The sequence below is a fragment of the Cyprinus carpio genome, chromosome A13, assembly GCF_018340385.1.
Source record: "Cyprinus carpio isolate SPL01 chromosome A13, ASM1834038v1, whole genome shotgun sequence".
Taxonomy (NCBI): Eukaryota; Metazoa; Chordata; class Actinopteri; order Cypriniformes; family Cyprinidae; genus Cyprinus; species Cyprinus carpio.
In genome coordinates this window covers 1302291-1323365 of record NC_056584.1, presented here as the reverse complement: position 1 = coordinate 1323365, position 21075 = coordinate 1302291, and the positions used below count along the sequence as shown (strand labels likewise).

Sequence of the window (21075 nt, the reverse complement as noted above, 5' to 3'; positions counted from 1 at the left end):
TAAACAAGGTATTTTAGGGGGGGCATGGGTGAGTCTTAACTTTTATAAAGAATATCTCTTTGGGTTTGAGACTTTTTGAGTTTTTTTGAGGTTTTGAGTCTTTGCAACTTTAGGGATCTATTCACAAACAGCTTGTAACACTCCTATGAGAAAGGAAAACTTGAAATCGCATCATTTGACCCCTTTAATGTTCAAAGCAATGTGCAGGTTATTGGTTCAGTCCCCAGTGATAGGCTTAGTTGTGTATAATGTTTACAGGGAAGGTGATTGCATAATGCATAGTGACAAGCTCAGTGAAAAACATTGTTTTATTTGATGTATTGGAGATGGTTTATGCAATTTAAGTCAACATGAAACAGAATTCACAACCTATTGTATTGTATACATGTATTTCTGAGTGAAGCAAACTATTCAACCAAAAAAAAAAAAAAACCTTTCAGAAAACAATGTGCCCTTAAGGTAGTAATTTGGTACTATTATGAACCCTTTAGGGATAAACAAGGTACAAAGGTGCCTTTTTGAGGGTACTGCCCCATTGACAAACAGTTGTATCCCTAAAGGTACAGTTTTTGCACATTTTTTTCTGAGAGTTATCCATCGGGAACTAATTCTTGAAAAGTGGGAATTCCATACCAGAATGGGACCAGGCGGTTAAAGTCGTCAGGTTGTGAGGGCATTTTTGTGATCTCAGCTGAAAATAAAAAAAAAGGACTAAATGTTTCAGAAGGACTACTTAATTTTGATGAAAATTTATAAAGACAAACTTTTTGTGCATGAATGAATCTCACTTTGTGTGGTCAACTTTGATTTCATTTTAAAGTTCAGAACATCTGTTTGACTGTGTCTGTCTTTCTACAGGGTGAGATGGGATTGACTGGAATGCCTGGTTCAAGTGGACAACCTGGCCCTAAGGTCGCGTTTCATGTTTTTGCCCTTTAAATATAAGATGTCTTTTGTAATTTTGAATTCATATGGAAAACATTATAGGTATTGATTTCTGAGTTGGAGTCACTATTACATTATTATAGTGATTATAAAGCAATTGCAAGACAGATAGTGAAATCCCTTTGTTCTGTCTGCACAGTTTTCCTCAGTCGCCTTTCATCATCTGTGTAGACATGCATGTGGATTGCTACATGTACTGTGTAATCGTGCAGAAAAAATCTATATCTTATAAATGGTTACGAGCCTTTATTTTTATTTTTTTCCCGCTACAAATCATGTTTCATAGATTGTGTCCAAGAAAAGAGACACAATATATATATATATATATATATATATATGTGTGTGTGTGTGTGTGTGTGTGTGTGTTTTTTCATTTATTTGTAAGCAAAAGAAGCTGTTTACTTTAATTAGGGATGCATTTAAAGCTCCCATGAATATCATATTTACAAGTCAGCTTTATTTTTATAGCGCTTCATACAATAGAGGCACACTGAATTTTGCTATAAAGCTGTTGTAGAAAGGCCGTATTCACGTTGTCATTATCCATCTCAATAATTTAGTTATCAAATTTTAATTTTTGCAGTTAACATTTCAGATTTCACAGGCCAAAAAAACAAAAAACAAACAAACAAAAAAACCTTGTACTGTATTTTGTCCAATAAATGCTCTCTAGAATGAGAAAGTCTCTCTCCCTATCATTAGCAGATAGCAAATCCATGTCTGTGACGTAGGATAAAAGCTTTGATACGTCTCGTTCAGATGTCCTGTTTTAATAGAGAATGTACCAATGAAAGAAAGAGAACCATGTTTATCAAGCATTTTCATGGTATCTTTAATACAAGTTTTTACTTGCTAACTTGGATACTCCAACTCAAATTTCCATTATTAGGGCATTAAAGGTGACAGTGGAAAGCCTGGTCAACCAGGACCTCCAGGACTAGAGGTAAAGTCCTATTCAAATTAAACCTCATCAGATGGTTGCAGGAAGAGGAAGCATATATGATAGCCTGCAAGAGTTATTTACAAGTATATATGCTTTTCTTGATCGGGTAAGCCTGGAGAACCTGGGGCAGCTGGCCAGCCAGGACATCCAGGAGTGCCAGGATCACCAGGACACAAGGCAAGTCATTAATCATGATTACGTAAAGATTCCACATCATATTAAATCTGGGGTTTGGATGTCGCATACATTTACTAAACTTTCTGAAAATGATTTGCCACTTAATCCAAATTACATTTCTTCTGATCCAACGGCAAAGAAAACTCTGACATTGCATTTCTGGTCAAGTCTTGGAGGTAAAAGCCCACGTTATGATGAGCATATTTTCCAAGAGAAGCTCTATTAACTTTAGCAAGGTAATGAACATTTCTGCCATGGCCAAAAAATAAATAAAAAAATCATTCATGAAAATGTTGCTTGTGGTTTACAAGCATTTGGCTCCTTTCAGTGAAACTAAATTAATTATCAACAGCTGTTTTTTAAATTTAGAGCTAAATCTTTATTACTATTGGTTTGCTCTCTGTTTTAGAAGTGGCAATTTGTTATGAATCTGTCATTTAAAATTACCATATAGCATTTTGGAAATAATCTCAAATACGGTAAAACAGTAGCAGTAACTGCCCAACACATGGTACTGTACATGTGATAGACTTCATAGAAATAAACTCATTTCGTCTTCAAGTTTCAATTTAATTCAGTGATTTATGACTCAAGTTAGATATACACAAATCATATGTACCGTTTGAAACCACTAGTGCAAAGGCAATCATTTTACATGTACATTTATTCATTTTGCAGACTTTTGCAGAATACAACAAGCGATCATCCTAAGGAGTCAATAATATGAAACGTGCTTGCAATATAAAGTTCCAGACACCGTTTGAGAATAATGCAAGCTAGAACAGGGAGGGATTAAGAAATGGTTATAGGATAGAAGAATGTTTTTTGTTTTTTGTTTTCAACAACTTTTGGAAGTCCAGCCAAAAGAGAATTGCATTAGAAAACACCACAACCCTTTGAGTCAATTATTGAGGTTTGATTGCGCCTGGTGGAAGTCCAGCCAGAAGAGAATTGCAGTAGTCCAGCCTACAAACGACAAGGGCCTGGAAAGTGCCGCATGCTCCATTAGAAAGCACCTGAACTTCCTAATGCTTTGCAGTGCAAGCCTGCATGATTGTGCTGTTGTTGCTGCAGTGTGTTCTTTAAAGGTGATCTGGACATCAAATATTGCCTCAAGACTGTTGATTTTAGCTGTATTGTGAAATTGTTCTGTACAGTCAGATTGGCACAGAAGATGAGAATCAGTCTTTGCTAGGTTGAGCTAGAGGAGTTGTTCTTCCATCCATGCAGAGAAGTCTGCTAGGCAGTATGAGATCCGTGCAGTTACCGTGGGATCGTCTAGTTAAAATGAGAATGCAAGCTGTGTGTCAGCAGCACATATATGTATATGTATATATATTTAATATATATATATAATATATATATATATATATATATATATATATATATATATATATATATATATATATATATATATCATTTTTTTTTTTTTTTTTTTTTTTCATTACAAATTATATTGTCAGCATAGTAATTTGAAAATAATGAAAATAAAGTTCAGTGGGTAGTACTGTTGCCTTTCAGAAAGCAGGTCCTCAACTGATCCAGGATGCGTTTCTGTGTGGAAAACACATTCTCCCCACGACTTCTTTGATTACCTACAAAAGAATAATAAATAGGTAAATAAGGGTTAGGTAAGGCGGGTAAAGCAAGAGCTTGTGAATGCTTGGAGCAGAGTTTCAGTGTCTTTTGGATTTAAAAGTGGGTGGAAGAACACAACACAGGAGTAAATATGGGCTTGAAATATTAGACATTGCAAAGTGGTCTAAATTGTCATGTTAGCCTCATATATATATATATATATATATATATATATATATATATATATATACATACACACATATACATACATACAGGTGCATCTCAATAAATTAGAATGTCGTGGAAAAGTTAATTTTATTTCAGTAATTAAACTCAAATTGTGAAACTCGTGTATTAAATAAATTAAATGCAGACAGACTGAAGTAGTTTAAGTCTTTGGTTCTTTTAATTGTGATGATTTTGGCTCACATTTAACAAGAACCCACTAATTCACTCAACAAATCAGATAATAATCTCAACAAATTAGAATATGGTGACATGCCAATTAGCTAATCAACTCAAAACACCTGCAAAGGTCTCATGAGCCTTCAAAATGGTCTCTCAGTTTGGTTCACTAGGCTACACAATCATGAGGAAGACTGCTGATCTGACAGTTGTCCAGAAGACAATCATCAACACCCTTCACAAGCAGGGTAAGCCACAAACATTCATTGCCAAAGAAACTGGCTGTTCACAGAGTGCTGTATCTAAGCATGTTAGCAGAAAGTTGAGTGGAAGGAAAAAGTGTGGAAGAAAAAGATGCACAACTAACCGAGAGAACAGCAGCCTTATGAGGATTGTCAAGCAAAATCGATTCAAGAATTTGAGTGAACTTCATAAGGAATGGACTGAGGCTGGGGTCAAGGCATCAAGAGCCACCACACACAGATGTGTCAAGGAATTTTGCTACAGTTTTCGTATTCCTCTTGTTAAGCCACTGCTGAACCACAGACAACGTCAGAGGCGTCTTACCTGGGCTAAGGAGAAGAAGAACTGGACTGTTGCCCATTGGTCCAAAGTCCTCTTTTCAGATGAGAGCAAGTTTTGTATTTCATTTGGAAACCAAGGTCCCAGAGTCTGGAGGAAGGGTGGAGAAGCTCATAGCCCTAGTTGTTTGAAGTCCAGTGTTGAGTCCACAGTCTGTGATGATTTGGGGGGTGCAATGTAATCTGCTGGTGTTGGGCCATTGTGTTTTTTGAAAACCAAAGTCACTGCACCCGTTTAACAAGATATTTGGAGCACTTCATGCTTCCTTCTGCTGACCAGTTTTTTGAAAAAAGCTGATTTTATTTTCCAGCAGGATTTGGCACCTGCCCACACTGCCAAAAGCATCAAAAGTTGGTTAAATAACCATGGTGTTGGTGTGCTTGACTGGCCAGCAAACTCACCAGATCTGAACCCCATAGAGAATCTACAGTATGGGGTATTGTCAAGAGGAAAATGAGAAACAAGAGACCAAAAAATGCAGATGAGCTGAACGCCACTGTCAAAGAAACCTGGGCTTCCATACCACCTCAGCAGCGCCACAAACTGATCACCTCCATGCCATGCCGAATTGAGGCAGTAATCAAAGCAAAAGGAGCCCCTACCAAGTATTGAGTACATGTACAGTAAATTAACATACTTTCCAGAAGGCCAACAATTCACTAAAAATGTTTTTTTTTTTATTATTATTATTATTGGTCTTATGAAGTATTCTAAGTTGTTGGGAATTGGTGGGTTTTTGTTAAATGTGAGCCAAAATCATCACAATTAAAAGAACCAAAGACTTAAACTACTGTGTGCATTGAATTTATTTAATACACAAGTTTCACAATTTGATTTGAATTACTGAAATGAATTAACTTTTCCATGACATTCTAATTTATTGAGATACACCTGTACATACATTGCAAGAGCTTGTGGTTCTAGTAACAAATTCAGTTTTGAATTCGAGATTTTAAAGAATTCATATGGTATTTTAAAGTGTCCCAATATTGTATTGGAGTCCCCTACATCAGGTTTAAATGCATCTAAGGTCAGAAAACATTGTAATTTTCTCAGAATATACATTTAGAGTCATTTGCCAATGATTAGGAAATTATTCGTTTCAAGCAAGTTCGGAGCAAGCCCCTCCCTTCCTCAAGCCTACTCTGCTCTGATTGGTCAGCTGGCCAAACTTGTTGTGATTGGCACAGAGATGAGTCCTTGAGCCAGTTAGCCAGCGCTACCATTGACAAAGCACCTTTACATAAAACAATAATATAATCAATCCGTTCTTATAATGACATAAAATACAAAAAACACTTATGCAAGCGAATCGTGCCCACAGCTAAAGTTTAGCTGCTAAACTGTGAACACTAGGTGGATACGTTAGCCGAGTGCTAACGGGACTAAACTGATTAAACAATACAGTTTGTAAACCAAAATATGTCTACTGTAATGTTTGAAGAACGACAGACAAAAGACGATTGGTCTTAACTTTTAATCAGAACACAGAACAGCTGTATCACAGGAGCACCAGCCGAAATCACTCATCTCTCCCGAATTAACCCTGTAGCTGCCAGTGTAGCACAATAAACAGCAATTTCACAATTATTATAAAGTCTGTGTGCTACACTACATTCTTTATTATTAAACAAAGTAATTAGAACAATGTCAGTCTACAATAATCTACATATTCTTAGGTTCACTGCGAATTTTTAGAACTACTTCAGTAAGACAGTAATATCGTGCTTTACCTGGAAACCTAAAGCTGTAAAGTATATTTTGAGCACTCAATTGAAAATGTACACCTAACGTATCAATCGTACTACTTACAGGTCGTGGTTCAGAGAGCTTGTTAGTCCAAATCAAGAAGATTAGAAGCCAATGAAGATAAAAGCCCAGATTAGAGAAGCAGTTCTTGATAAAATGACAAGCACACAACAAAAGGCTCGAATTGTATTTCTGTGGTATCCTTGAACACCGCGTCTTCTCAACATGATGTAAACGCACTAATAGCAAAAGTGTTTGTGGGCAGATCAGACTCTGTTCGTATTTCGAGGGCAGGCAGGGATTATGCAAATGTGTTACCCAGTGACGTATACCGATAACAGGTAGAAGATTGGAAAATATAACGACTCGTTAAGGCGACTCTGAGTCGACTCTCTCATTTGAGGGACAATATCTTTATTTATCATGCTCTTTTTTGATTAACAACTTTGCAGATTGTTTTTATTTTATTTAGCTACGTTATAAACTGCAAAAGAGATATTTTTCAAAAACCCATATGACCTGCTCTTTAATATCACTAATACAGGCATTTTCTCACACTGTTTTCTTCAAACCCTACTGTGAAATGTTTTACAGGGTCAAAGAGGAGATGCTGGTGAAAGAGGAGTAGATGTAAGTTAACATTTACTGTAATAATGAACTTGGTGTTTATATGTTGCTGGACTGTCAAATTAAAATATATTTACAGCTAGTTGTGGTTTATTGGGAAAATTGTTTGATAAAGTTAAAGATTAGTATTTTGGTAGAAATGTATAGGGTTAAGGGATTTTTATTTTTTATTTTATTTTTTCCTTAACTCTGTGTTATTAGACTGAAAGGGACCCTTCACTTGTAACTAACTGAAAATAACTTTCTTCCTCTTAAGATGACCCCAGAAAACCATCTTACATTCTTTGTTATATGTGATCATAGTGAATGTTGGCAAATGTCTTTTGGGTTATATTCCCATGGAAAATGTGGCCATTTTTGAGTTCTACTTTGTACAATTTAAAACACAGCTGAAATGCATAAATCTAAACTTTTGTCACATTTAATTACAGTATGCTTAGAATGACATGCTATGTACAAGATATTGCTTGTGAGAGCCTTGCCTTCGTGTCACTGTAGTATAGCCCTACGATTTCTGCCATGTGGAAAACACAATCCAGTCAAAAGTAAAATGGAATGCCATGAAATTTGACAAATTTTGGTTGAGTATATCAAACATAGGGCTGTACACTTCGAATCACAATATGAACTAGTGTTTGTCAATGTTAAGCTGCAAAATAACTGCTATTCAACGATTTATTACATTTAAGTTTTATGCATTTGATTACATTTTTTTATAATACATTTTTTATAAAATTTATTATACATTTCTTTTACTAAAACACATCCAGAAAAAAAAAAAAAAAAAAAAAAAAAAAAAAAAACAATACACATAACACTGAGCTCAATTATGGTTACAAAAATTGAAATAATGAAAAGGAAAAAATAACAGATTTTGGGAAATCTCCTAAGGTCCTACCATTTCTTGAAAATGCTATATAACCATAATAGAATTGTCGGGTATCTATGCCAAGAAAGATTAACATTTATTTTAGGGTTTCAGTGAGCAATCGGCTGCCAAATATTTACTTGACAGGTCCTTAAAAAGTCTTAAGCCTTAATTAGATGAAGATTTGTTTAGTCCATAAGGCCATAAAAAGCCTAATATATTAGCCTACATCATGTCTTAATTATGATTCCAAGAGATCTTAAATTTGGGGATGGAAAGACCAGATTTTGTGATATAGCTTAATGTGATGATTAAACTTGCACTGCTTTGTTTACAGCCATTGCCAGGGAAACTGCTGTATTTCTGCTGTTGCAAAAGCACCACCTGCTGGCAGAGAATGAATGTGCAGTTTCAATAAGCCCTTCTGCTGTTTTTGTTCAGAACCAATGCAAAAGTTAATAGATGCTCCTCACTGCAGAACACAAGATTAAGGAGGCATGGTTGGATCCAGATTCAACTCCCACCTTACATATACCTAAACCTACCTGTCTCCACCCCCTGATCCCTAAACCCACCCATCTCTTCCCCTAAACCTACCAATTTCCATCCCCTAGATGTGGATCCAACCAAGCCCCCTGGATCTTGTGTTCTGCAGTGAGGGGCTTTTAACTCTGTTTTCATAAAAAAATGGTTTAAAGGCAGAAGTGTGAAATTTACCATTTTATAAAACATTTAGTTTTAGTGAAAACCTGTATCTGAGGTGTAAATAATGAGTTTATCGTGATTTTACATTTTAAAATGTAACATAGACACTGATCAACTGTACTCATATGGTACTAATTGCATTTGTGCAGGTCTTCAAAAAGGTCTTAAAAGTCTTAAATTTGAGCTTAAATCCTTCAGATACCATGGACTACAGTGTAAAATAGAATGTTATTGATTTTTATACAGCCTAAAATAAACTAATTCAGTATTAATTAAAAATGAAGATTTTACTTAAACATGTTCATGCAACAAAACAAAAAATGAAACTCTGAAAAACCAGACACTCATGTAAGTTATGTCTGTGTGTGTGTATGTCTGTATAAATAAAAGTGTGTGTGTGTGTGTGTGTGTGTGTGTGTGTGTGTGTGTGTGTGTGTGTGTGTGTGTGTGTGTTATAAATAAAACCTACAGTACATTAAATTTTGCACAATCAAATAAATAAACTCTTTAACACTAAGGAATAGGATTAATTTTTGTATCTGAAATTATGGAATCAACCACAAGGTGGTGCAGTTCTTCTTAATAGTAACAGAGTGCAAGGCAACGTTTTATATATATATATATATATAATATGCCAGCTTTATTTCATTATTCCCCCCCCCCCCCAGTTATTGTTGTTTTATTGATGTGACTTCTCTTTTCACAAACAGGGTTTACCTGGGCAAGCTGGGCAGAAAGGAGAGGTGGGCACATCTCTGATTTGAATGTACATTCATCATTAGCTGTATTTGTGTTGAGTTGTATTTGTGTACATGTCAGAAAGGGACAGCAGGAGAGCCTGGTCAGAGGGGTCAGATCGGCCATCAGGGGCTCCCTGGACAGCAAGGACAGACAGGACTCTCAGGGCCCAGAGGTCAGAGCGGAGAAATAGGCCCCCCGGGACCACCTGGACCTGAAGGACAACCTGTGAGTATCATGTTTCCAAATAACTATATGAGCTTGAAAATGTTTAACACTGTGTTGTACTGTAGCCTTCTTCTCCAACATGATAATCTAGTCAGTGGTGGATAATGTTGCATAGACAGTTAAATAGAAACTTTTGTTCCAATGATGGCATGCGTTGTTTTTTGTTTGTTTGTTTTTTGTTTGTTTGTTTTTAGGGCAGAGAGCTGTCTGAGCAACATATACAGCAGATATGCAGAGATGTCCTTCGATGTGAGTACCCAAAATGATCTCTCAGTAGTGCACTATAGCATTTTTAATAAATCATATGAATACATATACAAGTGAATCAAAAAAACATGTCCAGCTCAAATTTCAAGGCAAAAAAGTGTGTATGTGTATGTATATATATATATATATATATATATATATATATATATATATATATATATATATATCTATATATAATATCTATATATATGTGTGTTCAATTTAAGCTTTTTTTTCTTTTGAATTATTTTTCTGGGAATTTAGACACATTTTAATTTGTGTTTAGTATGATGCTCATCTTTTCAGTGTTCAAGACATTGAAAACAGTGAGACTACATAAGTATTGATATTAAATTAATATATAAAAAACATATTTTTTGTAAAATTTTGAATCCATGGATTATATTTACAAACATACTGTATACATACACACTTATAAACATATACATTTATACATTATACAGGATAAATGAGTACACTCCTTCTGAATATAAAGATAAATGTAATAAACATACAGTATACTTAATAAACACACACACACATTGGGGGGCTTATCGATGGGTCAATGAGTGAGGAGAGGGTGGCATCATGCAAACCGATTGACTTGGTGTCATGAAAATGGACTTCAAATGAGTCAAATGAGTTTATTGTGCTCTGGCTACAGTAGGTACTTCCTGTGTGGATAAACAACTAGGGTTGTGCTAGTATTGTGTATCTGCGATAGTCAGAGATATTAATAGTAATTAATAGTAGGGCTTATTTGTTCAATCATATTTCCTTTTTTTATGTTTTTACAGTCTTGTGCATTATAACTAATCACACATGATTCCGTTGAGTTTATGAATGCAATGGCCAATCAGAAGCATTCAGATGAGTCATCACTGAAAGCCCAGAGTTTTGTTGTTCAGTGCTGGCGTGCTGGCTGATTTCTGCTCTCTCCCGAATTCTCTCATCATAAACAGCAAAGATGTATGTGGAGATGTATGTGCATTGTAAGTATAAGAGATGTATTCATCATACAGTGTAGACAGCTTCCCAGAGGTGTATGAGGAGCTCATAAGATCATGGAAGGCCCCTTTTACAGCCCGAAACAAGTCTTGTAGCTCCTTTGCTCTCACCACCCTTGATGGTGGAGCTGTTTGGGGGTGCATGGGAATACCCTCGGTGGAGCAGTCGGTGGCCATGCAACAGTGTACGTCTGCCGTTACCACTCTGCGGGGTGAACAGTGTCTCCCCTCACGAGCCTGTAAGTATTTGTCAGGCTTAACTGGCAGTGCTTACAGAGCTTGTGGGAGGCAGATTCTGCCCTCCATGCCATGGCGTTACTGCAGGTCCACCAGGCCAAAGCCCTGAAAGACCTGCACGAGGGTGGTCGCGACCAGGCAGTTCTACATGAGCTGTGTGCTGTGATGGACTTCGAGCGATGAAGGTGACCGCACAGTCCCTGGGTCGTGCGATGTCCACATTGGTGGTCTAGGAACGGCCTTTTCGGTGATGGTGTTGAGAGCTTCGCCCAGCAGTTTCCTCGGTGGCACAGAAGCAGACTGAGGCGATCAAACACATCCCGCGCCGGAGGAAACCTGCTGCTTCCACTCTGGCTGCCGCCCCTCAGCCTGCTCGTCGCTGCAGGGCCCCCCCTGTGGCTGCCCCTGCTCCCACGCAGCAGCAGTGCTCATCGGGAGATGATGAAAACACCACTCCCTCCCCCGGAGGAGGGCCAGGTGGAGAATCCTTTGTTTTGTTTTTGTTCTGCCGCTGGCCCAGCAGCCAGCAGTACCCAAACTTCAATAAAAGAGTGGTTTCCTCAGTCTCTGGGTCTCAAGAGAAGGAGAGTTGGGAACACTGTAACATTCAACACAGAGGAATGTTACACTTTACACCCAGACTCCGCCCTCTACCTTCATAGGCCAGACCGTCACAGACCTCAGGTCGTGTCCCTGTGTTCCACCATGCTGCCCCACCGTGGATAGGTCGGTGGCTTCATTGGTTCCTCTGGCACGGTCTCTCAGAGCCTGGTCAGCATTCTCCAGTCCATCTCGGTGGCTCCTGCGGACCACCAGACTCGGCTACGTGATTCAGTTTGCCCGGCGTCCCCCCGAATTCAGAGACATCCAGTTCACTTCAGTCAAGGCTGCCGATGCCCCTGTCTTGTGGGTGGAGATCGCAGTCCTGCTGGCAAAGGACGTGATAGAGCCAGTCCCTCCAGCCGATATGAGGTTGGGGATTTACAGCCCTTACTTCATTGTGCCCAAGAAAAGTGGTGGGTTAGGACCGATCTTGGATCTGTGAGTTTTGAACCGTGCACTTCACAAGCTGCTGTTCAAGATGTTGATACAAAAACACATTTTTCGAGTGTATCCATCCCCAAGATTGGTTTGCAGCGATCTACCTGAAGGACAAGTACATTCATGTCTCAATCCTGCCGCAGCACAGGCCATTCCTGCGGTTCATGTCCGAGGGTCAGGCATATCGGTACAAGGTCCTGCCCTTCGGGCTGTCCCTGTCGCCTGGCGTCATCACAAAAGTCTAAGAGGCTGCCTCTGAGCTGCCTCAAGACTTTAAGAGGCAGGACGGCGATCCCACTGAAATTCTTTCAGAGGCTCCTGGAGCATATGGCTGCAGCTGTGGCGGTAGTTCCGTTGGTCTGCTCAATATGAGACTGCTCTGGCTCCATGACCGAGTCCAGAGGTGTGCGTGGTGACGCAGTACTCACCGGGTTCAGATTACACTGGCCTGTTGCAGAACTTTCAGCCCATGGTCAGATCCCTCATTTCTTTGGGCAGGAGTGCCCCTGAAACAGGTATCCGGGCATGCTGTGGTATTCACGGATGCCTTGGCCGCCGGCTGGGGCACCACGTACAATGGGCATGCAGTGTCGGGGGTTTGGGCAGGTCCCCAACTGCATTGGCATATCAATTGCCTCGAGTTGCTAGCAATGCACCTTGCCCTGAGTCGCCTCAGACGACGCCTTTGGGGCAGGGACTTTCTGGTCCACACTGACAACATTGCGTCAGTTGCATATATCAACCTGCAAGGCAGTTTACGCTCCCGTCACATGTCACAACTTGCTCGCCACCTCCTCCTGTGGAGTCAGAAGCATCTGAGGTCCCTTTGTGCCATCCACATCCCAGGAGTGTTAAATCGGGCAACTGACGAGCTGTCCCCAGGTGGTTCAGGTGATCTGGGGATGGTTCAGAGTTGCTCAGGTAGACCTGTTTGCATCTCCAGAAACCACCCACTGCCAGTGGTTCTACTCCATAACCGAGTCAACCCTCGGCACAGACACACTGGGACACAGCTGGCCCCAGGGCCTGTGCAAATATATGTTCCTGCCAGTGAGCCTGCTCGCACAGACACTGTGCAAGATCAGGGAGGACGAGGAGCAGGTCTTGTTACTGGCTTTATATTGGCCCAAGCGGACCTGGTTCCCAGAACTCATACTCCTCGCAATAGCCCCTCCCTGGCCGATTCCTCTGAGGAAAGATCTGCTTTCTCAGAGACCTACACAACAAGGTTGCTGTCACTATTGCTTTGGCGCGTGCTTCGTCCATGAGACAGGCCTATGCACTGAAGTGGAACCTGTTCGCCTAATGGTGTTCCTCCCACCAGGAAGACCCCCAGAGATGTTCGATCAGAGCTGTGCATTCCTTCTTGCAGCAAGGGTTGGAGCATATGCTGTCCCCCTCCACCCTTAAGGTGTATGTTGCTGCTATCTCAGCCCATCACAAACCCATAGAGGGGAGGTCGGTGGGGATGCACAATGATCTGGTCGTCAGGTTTCTTAGGGGGGCCAGAAGGTTAAATCCTCCTAGGCCTCCCTCCCTACTCTCTTGGGATTTGGCATTAGTTCTAAAAGCCCTACAAGCGGCCCACTTCGAGCCTATGCAGTCAGTCGAGTTGAAGTTTCTTTCTATGAAAACCCTACTCCTGACTGCATGGCCTCGATCAAATGGGTGAGGGACCTGCAAGAATTTTCGTTTGACGAATCGTGCCATCAGTTTGGGCCAGCTAGCTTTGCTCTGTCCTATACGCACACTGCGACAGTACGTGGATAGAACTCAGAGCTTTAGGACCTCAGAGCAGCAATTTGTCTGTTACGGTGGATAGCAGAAGGGGAAGGCTGTCTCCAATCAGAGGATGGCCCACGGTATAGTTAGGGGAAGTCGTGGCCTAATGGTTAGAGAGTTTGACTCATAACCTTAAGGTTGTGGGTTCGAGTCTCGAGCCGGCAATACCACGACTTAGGTGCCCTTGAGCAAGGCACTGAACCCACAACTGCTTCCCGGGCGCCACAGCATAAATGGCAGCCGACTGCTCTGGGTGTGTGTTCACGGTGTGTGCGTGTGTTCACTGCTGTGTTGAACCAGTTTTCTTCTGTGTTCTCACCTCAAACGGGTGGTGGCACTGAGAGGCCCTGTTCAGAGTCGGCTTGCGGCGTCCTAGAATCCTAGTTCTCCAGAGAGTCCCCTAACCGAGCAGACCCTGTCGAGTCCTCCAGCACTCCGGCGGCCAGACGTGGCCAGCCAATGAATTCCTGAAATTTAATGTGAGGCTAGTGCCCAAATGAGTGACCCGGTTGGGATGCCATATGTGTATTTTTTAACAGTACACCTATTAAGGCCATTATTAAGGCCACCTATTAAGTTTCCCCTGGCAGACCACATTCTGCCCCTCGGGGTTACTCCACATGAGTAAATGTCACTTAACCTCCTCTGGGAGGAGGTGACTCCGCAGTGTGTCTCTACCAAATGGAAGGACATGTTTCCCCAGTGTTATCCAAGTCCTACTGTTGGGTTGCGAGGAACAACTGTAGTCAACCTTCTCTGTGTAGAGCCTGGTCCTATCATCTGCCTTATAGGAAGGATCAGGAGGCCTACACAGGGCACTGGAAGGGGCAGCACCTGTGGCGTGTTGGTAGGATCCCAATTTCATCGGTCATCTGACGTGACATTGAGAGTGACCGACTGAAAGGGAACGTCTCGTTTACGTATGGTAACCCTTGTTCCCTGAAGGAGGGAACGGAGACATCACGCCCCGTCACCACAGTTGCTGTACCACCGCTGGGCTGCCGGGTCACCAGCTCAGCTCCTCAGCAAAAGCAGGAATGAATGCGGTGCACCTGCTGCCTCTTATACTCAGCTGTAGCTGGATGCAATAATCGCATGCCAATGTGCATTGGCTCGTTTAGTTACACTCGAAGTGGATTGGTCTCTGACGGGATCCCAATTTCGTTGGTCATCCGACGTGACTTCTTCGTTCCCTCTTTCAGGGAACGAGGGTTACCATATGTAACCGAGACGTTTTCAGGGCTGACAGAACTGCAGCAGCAACAGGTTAAAGCAGGGGAGGTGGTGTATGCATGTATGTGAATAAATCATGGTGTTCTGACTACACCTTATGTTTATTAAGTGCAGACCCTACCACTTGAGTTTACATGCATGATTGTTGCTGTGATTTATATACCACCAGATACAAATGCTAAAATAGCCATGAAAAACTTCATTGCTTCTATCAGTAGGCTGCAGGCATTACATCCAGACTGGGCTTATTATTGCTTGGGACTTCTTGCCACGTATGTAGTATGCTTTCTAGATTCCATCTTTTATGTCCTCATGCTCAACAATTGGACAGTGGATTTAAGGAAAGCAGTTGCCTTGGATGGAATGCATGAGTGTGTGCTCAGAGTCTGTGCAGATCAGCTGGCTGGGGTCTTCATGGATATTTTCAATCTGTCCCTGGCACAGGAACTTGCCCTTGTTTGGTCTTGAATGACTTTCACTCAGTTGTACTCATTCCTATCATTGCTAAGTATCTTGAGAGACGGATCTTACCACATCTGTCACAACAGTCCCAACTCATGTCAGAATGTTGTTTGTTCAGTTCAGCGTTCAGTACTGTGATCCCCTCAATTCTGGTCTACAAGCTTAACCAATTATGGATTAGCACATCATTGTGTAACTGGATGATTAACTAAAAAACCCTAGTCTGTTAATTTGGATAACCTCAACATGTATGCTGGTTTGCCTCTAGGCTGTGTGATAAGCCCTCTTTTATACAATCTTTTCACTCACGACTCTGACTCTGTACATGGTTTTAAAGGTAGGGACACACCAAACCGATGCCAAAGAAATAGTGCTGAGAAAAGCCTACTGTGGCATTGCCTCACATCACCTGCATCGGGGCAAAAAAAAGTTGCAATAGAACACACTGGGCAGATTGCAGCTGTCAGATAACTAATGTGTATGGCAGGTGCTCTTAACTCTGGCCCTCGAGATTCACTTTCCTGCAGAGTTTAGCTCCAACCTTGATCAAACTCACCTGCCAGCAACTTTCTAGTAATCCTGAACACCTTGATTAGCTTGTTCAGGTGTGTTTGATTAGGGTTGTTGCTAAATTCTGCAGTGGACCTCGAGGGATGATGAGACGGCTTACAGGGATGAAGTCCAGCACCTGACTGTGTTGTATGCTGACAACAACCTGGTCCTCAACACCCAGAAGACCAAGGAGATCATTGTGGACTTCAGACGAACTAAGACGAACATGACGTACATAACCCCATTAACATCATCAGAGTCATAGTAGCTCAAGCTTCAAGTTTCTGGGTGTTCACATCTACGACAATCTCATCTGGTCCCTAAACTCCACATTAATCTTCAAAAAAGCAGAGCAGCATCATTAGTTCTTGCAAATCCTTAAGAAAGCTCATCTTTATCCCAAGATACTGTTTGATTTTGACCGCTGTACCATCAAGTGCATATTTATCAACTGCATCTCAATCTGGTGTGACAATTGTTTAGTATTGGACCATAAGGCACTCCAGTGTCTGCCAAGGGAAGAATCTCTGGCTTGACACACTGAATGTTGCTGGTAAAATGGCAATAATCACCTTCCATTGTTAACAGAGACAGAGGTATGCTAATCAAGGAGGCTTCAAAAATAATCCTTTAACTTGATAGCATGGAGCTCTAAAGAGCATGATGATCATATATAACCATTTCTTTAACACAAGGGGAGTATCACATTCAACCTGCAATAAGCCTGAACCAGACTCATACAAAGCAGTTATAGGGAGGCTAGAAGGCCTGACAACCTAATGCTGCTGCAGGCAGAGCTCTAGGAAGTGGAGTAATCAGCATGATGACCCTTTAAAGTAAAAGGAGTACTAAACCTGCTCAACTGTGCACATGATGGAGCTGCCAGGAACAAGTACTCAGCATAATGACCCTCAAAGTAAGGGGAGTACTATCATGCTCACTACCTTAGGGAACGGCATACGTTCCAAGATGGCCACACATCCACACACAGCGGCTTCTCTCGCTCCCGTCAGAACAGTGTTTTCGTGTTTTTTGTCTTGTGTCTTGTGAGTGTATGTCTTCATCGCGTCTACCTGTCTTTAAGCGTGCATACAGTCGTGAGTTTCTGCTGGATGTTGGCAGAACCACATTTTTAGAGTTAAACTCCGCACACACGGAAGAGCTGCGGGACCTCGGTCTGCTCTGGAGGTCTACACCATCAGCAACCCCCACTACTGCATCTCACTCACAGCGGAGGCACCACAAGCGGCGTGAGAGTTAGCAGAAGAGGGGTAAGTGTGGAGGTTTCCATGCAAGGCTAGCGGCTAACCCACACAAGCCAGCTTTCCCCACCATCGTACTGGCTAACGTACGCTCTTTGGACATTAAACTGGACTACTTCCGATTACTACGCTCAACTCAGAGGACTGTAAGAGACTGTTGTGTTTTTGTGTTCACGGAAACGTGGCTTAGCAACAGCGTTCTCATCATAACTGGGGATTTCAACCATGCAGACTTAAAGAGTGTGTTCCTAAAAATACACCAACACAGGGTAATAACATTTGAGACTTTGTTTATTCCACACAGAGAGGAGCTCTCCCCCTCCTCCACCTTGGTGCCTCAGACCACATCACTGTCATGCTAATGCCTGCATACAGACAGTACTCCAGGAGGATAGCCCATCGTTTCAGTGACAGCAGAGACACTCAGAGCCTGTGGCAGGGGATACAGACTATTACAGACTACAAAGCCCCCACCGCGGACCTGTGACAGCAACATCTCCCTGCTGAACGAGCTGAATGCCTTCTTCGCTTGGTTTGAGGAACAAAACAGCACCACTGCACAGAAGACCCCACCTCCCCCCGGTGACCAGGTGATGATGCTGACCCCAGACATCATGAGGAGATCCTTCAGCTGGAGCAATGCACGCAAAGCCTCGGGGTCCTGACAACATTCATAGGCGTGTACTGAGAGACTGTGCAGTGGAGCTCACTGATGTCTTCACAGACATTTTCAACATCTCGCTTAGTCAGGCTGTTGTTCCCACATGTTTCAAAGCTACCACCATCATTCCAGTCCCGAAGAAGCCGTCTCCATCCTGCTTCAATGACTACCATCCAGTTGCACTTACTCCTTTTCTCATGAAGTGTTTTGAACAGCTAGTCATGCACCATATCAAGTCTGCCCTCCCCCCTCCCTGAACCCCTTCCAGTTTGCATATTGGTCCAACAGCTCGACCGCTGAAACCATCGCAACTGCCCTCCACTCAGCACTCACACATATAGACTCATACGTCAGAATGCTGTTCATAGACTTCGGTTCAGCATTCAACACAATCATACCTCAACAGCTCATTTACAACATGGTCCAGCTGGGACTCAACACTTCGCTGTGCAACTAGCTGTTGGACTTTCTGACTGGAAGACCTCAGGCAGTATGGGTCGGCAACAACACATCCAGCACCATCACATTAAACACTGGGGTCCCCCAAGGATGTGTGCTGAGCACCCTCCTCTTCACTCTGATGACCCACGACTGCACACCGTCACACAACTCCAACCTCTTTATTAAGTTTGCAGATGACACGACTGTGGTGGGTCTCATTAGCAACAGAGACGAGACAAACTACAGGAGCAAGGTGAGCCGCCTGGCTGGGTGGTGCAGTGACAGCAATCTCTCTTTGAATGTGGAGAAGACAAAGGAGATTGTTGTTGACTTCAGTAGAGTGCACACTCAGCATGCTCCTCTGACCATCAGCGGTGCAACTGTGGAGAGAGTGAGCAGCACTAAGTTCCTGGGTGTGCACATAACAGAGCACCTCTCCTGGACTGAAAACACAGCAGCACTGGCCAAGAAAGCACAGCAACGTCTCTACTTCCTCTGCAAACTGAGAAGAGCTAGAGCCCTGGCCCGATACTAAAACACGTAAAAAGACGGTATTATAATCTGTAATTATGTCCCCACTGGATGCTAAAAATGCCTCGTTTGTAATGGGTTTTATTGGTTTTGTCTCATCGCATTGGGACATGGCATCACAGTATGGTAAGGGGTCGTAACATTTCCTTCACACACTTGAGGTATTCGGCTAATCACAACACACTGGATAGCTGACCAATCAGAGCACACCTTGATTTTCAGAACGATGAGCTTTGTAAAAACTGATGCATTTCAGAAAGGCGGGGCGTAGAGGAGAAACAATAATGTACAAATATTTTTTGAACCTTAAACTGCATAAACACATTTCATTACACCAAATACACAAAATAATGTTCTTTTTTAGCAACATCATATAACCCCTTTAAATACTAGGTGCAGGTACACTAACTTTGAACTTTCAAGGTCACCCTATAATGGAAACTTTTTTTCTTTTGTCAGGTACTTTTTTTTTCAGGAACTTTGTTTTTGCCGTCCAAAAGAAGACACGACTAGAAATCATGTTTATATCATGTTTATAATGGGTTTTATGTTTAACATTACACTCAAATGCCTGACAAATCATCACAATAACAAAAAACTCGTAACATTTCAGTCAAATGCTTGAGGCATTCGGCCAATCACAATGCGCTGGATAGCTGGCCACTCACAGCACACCTCGCTTTTCAGAGCGATGAGCTTTGTAAAAATCGACGCGTTTCAGAAGGCGGGGCATAGAGGAGAAACAATAATGTACAGTATGTGGAAAATAATGTGTTTTTTTTTTACCTTAAATCGCATAAACACATTCCATTACACCAAATACACAAAATAATGTTCTTTTTAGCAACATCATATGACCCTTTTAATTTTATTTGTGCATGTCTTAAGCTTAAAAATCCTGCAGATATTCTGAAGTCAGAGAATGATTGAATGGGTTATGGAAAACTTTTAAATGTCTATAAATATATATATATATATATATATATATATATATATATATATATATATATATATATATATATATATATATTATTTTAAATATTTTGTTCAACATACCTGTTGATTGCCTTTAACTTGTGTAAAAAAAATGTTTTCCAGAGGGTGTACTCATTTTTACAACACAATCACTTTAATTGGGAAACCTTATTTCCCTGATTAATATTGATTTTTTTTTTTTTGGTCAGCCAGAGTTGCTGGAACATAATATATTTAACAAAGAAATTACAATATGTCATTTATGTAAAGAGAAATTACTGAATTGATTCAATATTAGAGGGGGTTTATTCATTTATGCTGTGTACTGAATGTAAAATATACAGTTTGAAATTAACACCTGCCAAGCCAGTAAATATGGGTGAAAATCAACTGTGGCGTGTAAAACTCACCAACCAATTTGCCCTTTTGTGATTCATAAATTATGTCCTCCAACCAGAAGCCTCCAATATTAGCAAAACTAAGAGCAAACAATGATTGTTCATAGTAAAACTGAAAGCCATTCAATCTTTCAGAAGTAGAATAATAAATAAAATTGTAATAAATACAGTATATTTGAATCTAAGTTGTGATCTTTATAATCTTTATATAATCAGATTTTTCGGATATTTTGGGCAGTAGAAATTCTCAGTAGCCGATTAGTTTATAGCTAAATTCAAAAGCCAAATTGGCTGGTGAGTAAAAAAAAGTTAATTTCAAACCTAAAAAGTACATATTCATTAGAAATAAAGGTTCCTGAGCCAGAGGCCTGTCTGTATCTTATTATGTTTTTGGGTTACAGCTGAGATTCCTGCTCTTCTATTGAGTAGCCAACACAATCATCACAGAAGCTGTGAACACTGCTACACACAGGTGGGACCCCCAGGGCCTCCAGGGCCACCAGGTCCTCATGGGTCTCCAGGATTCCCAGGTTTATCTGGTTCTAATGGGCTGCAAGGTCCGCGGGGTTTACCTGGACGGCCTGGTGTCCTTGGCATGAAAAAAACACACACAATATAATAATCATACAATTTTCATTGTGAAAATCATTATCTCAGAAATTTTTGTTTGTCAATGTGACAATTGTTCCCTGAGAAGGGGAA

At 41.2% G+C, this 21075-nt stretch overlaps 1 protein-coding gene across 1 annotated transcript in view; it reads left to right on the top strand.

The window, feature by feature from the left end:
- Positions 1 to 21075, top strand: part of LOC109075450 (collagen alpha-1(XXI) chain-like) — a 103701-nt gene that overhangs the window by 69859 nt on the left and 12767 nt on the right. The window contains exons 20-27 of the mRNA XM_042768288.1: positions 859 to 912; positions 1835 to 1887; positions 1993 to 2065; positions 6974 to 7015; positions 9290 to 9322; positions 9399 to 9545; positions 9740 to 9794; positions 20775 to 20973. Coding sequence (XP_042624222.1) covers positions 859 to 912; positions 1835 to 1887; positions 1993 to 2065; positions 6974 to 7015; positions 9290 to 9322; positions 9399 to 9545; positions 9740 to 9794; positions 20775 to 20973 — 656 coding nt within the window. The remainder of the gene's footprint in view (positions 1 to 858; positions 913 to 1834; positions 1888 to 1992; positions 2066 to 6973; positions 7016 to 9289; positions 9323 to 9398; positions 9546 to 9739; positions 9795 to 20774; positions 20974 to 21075) is intronic.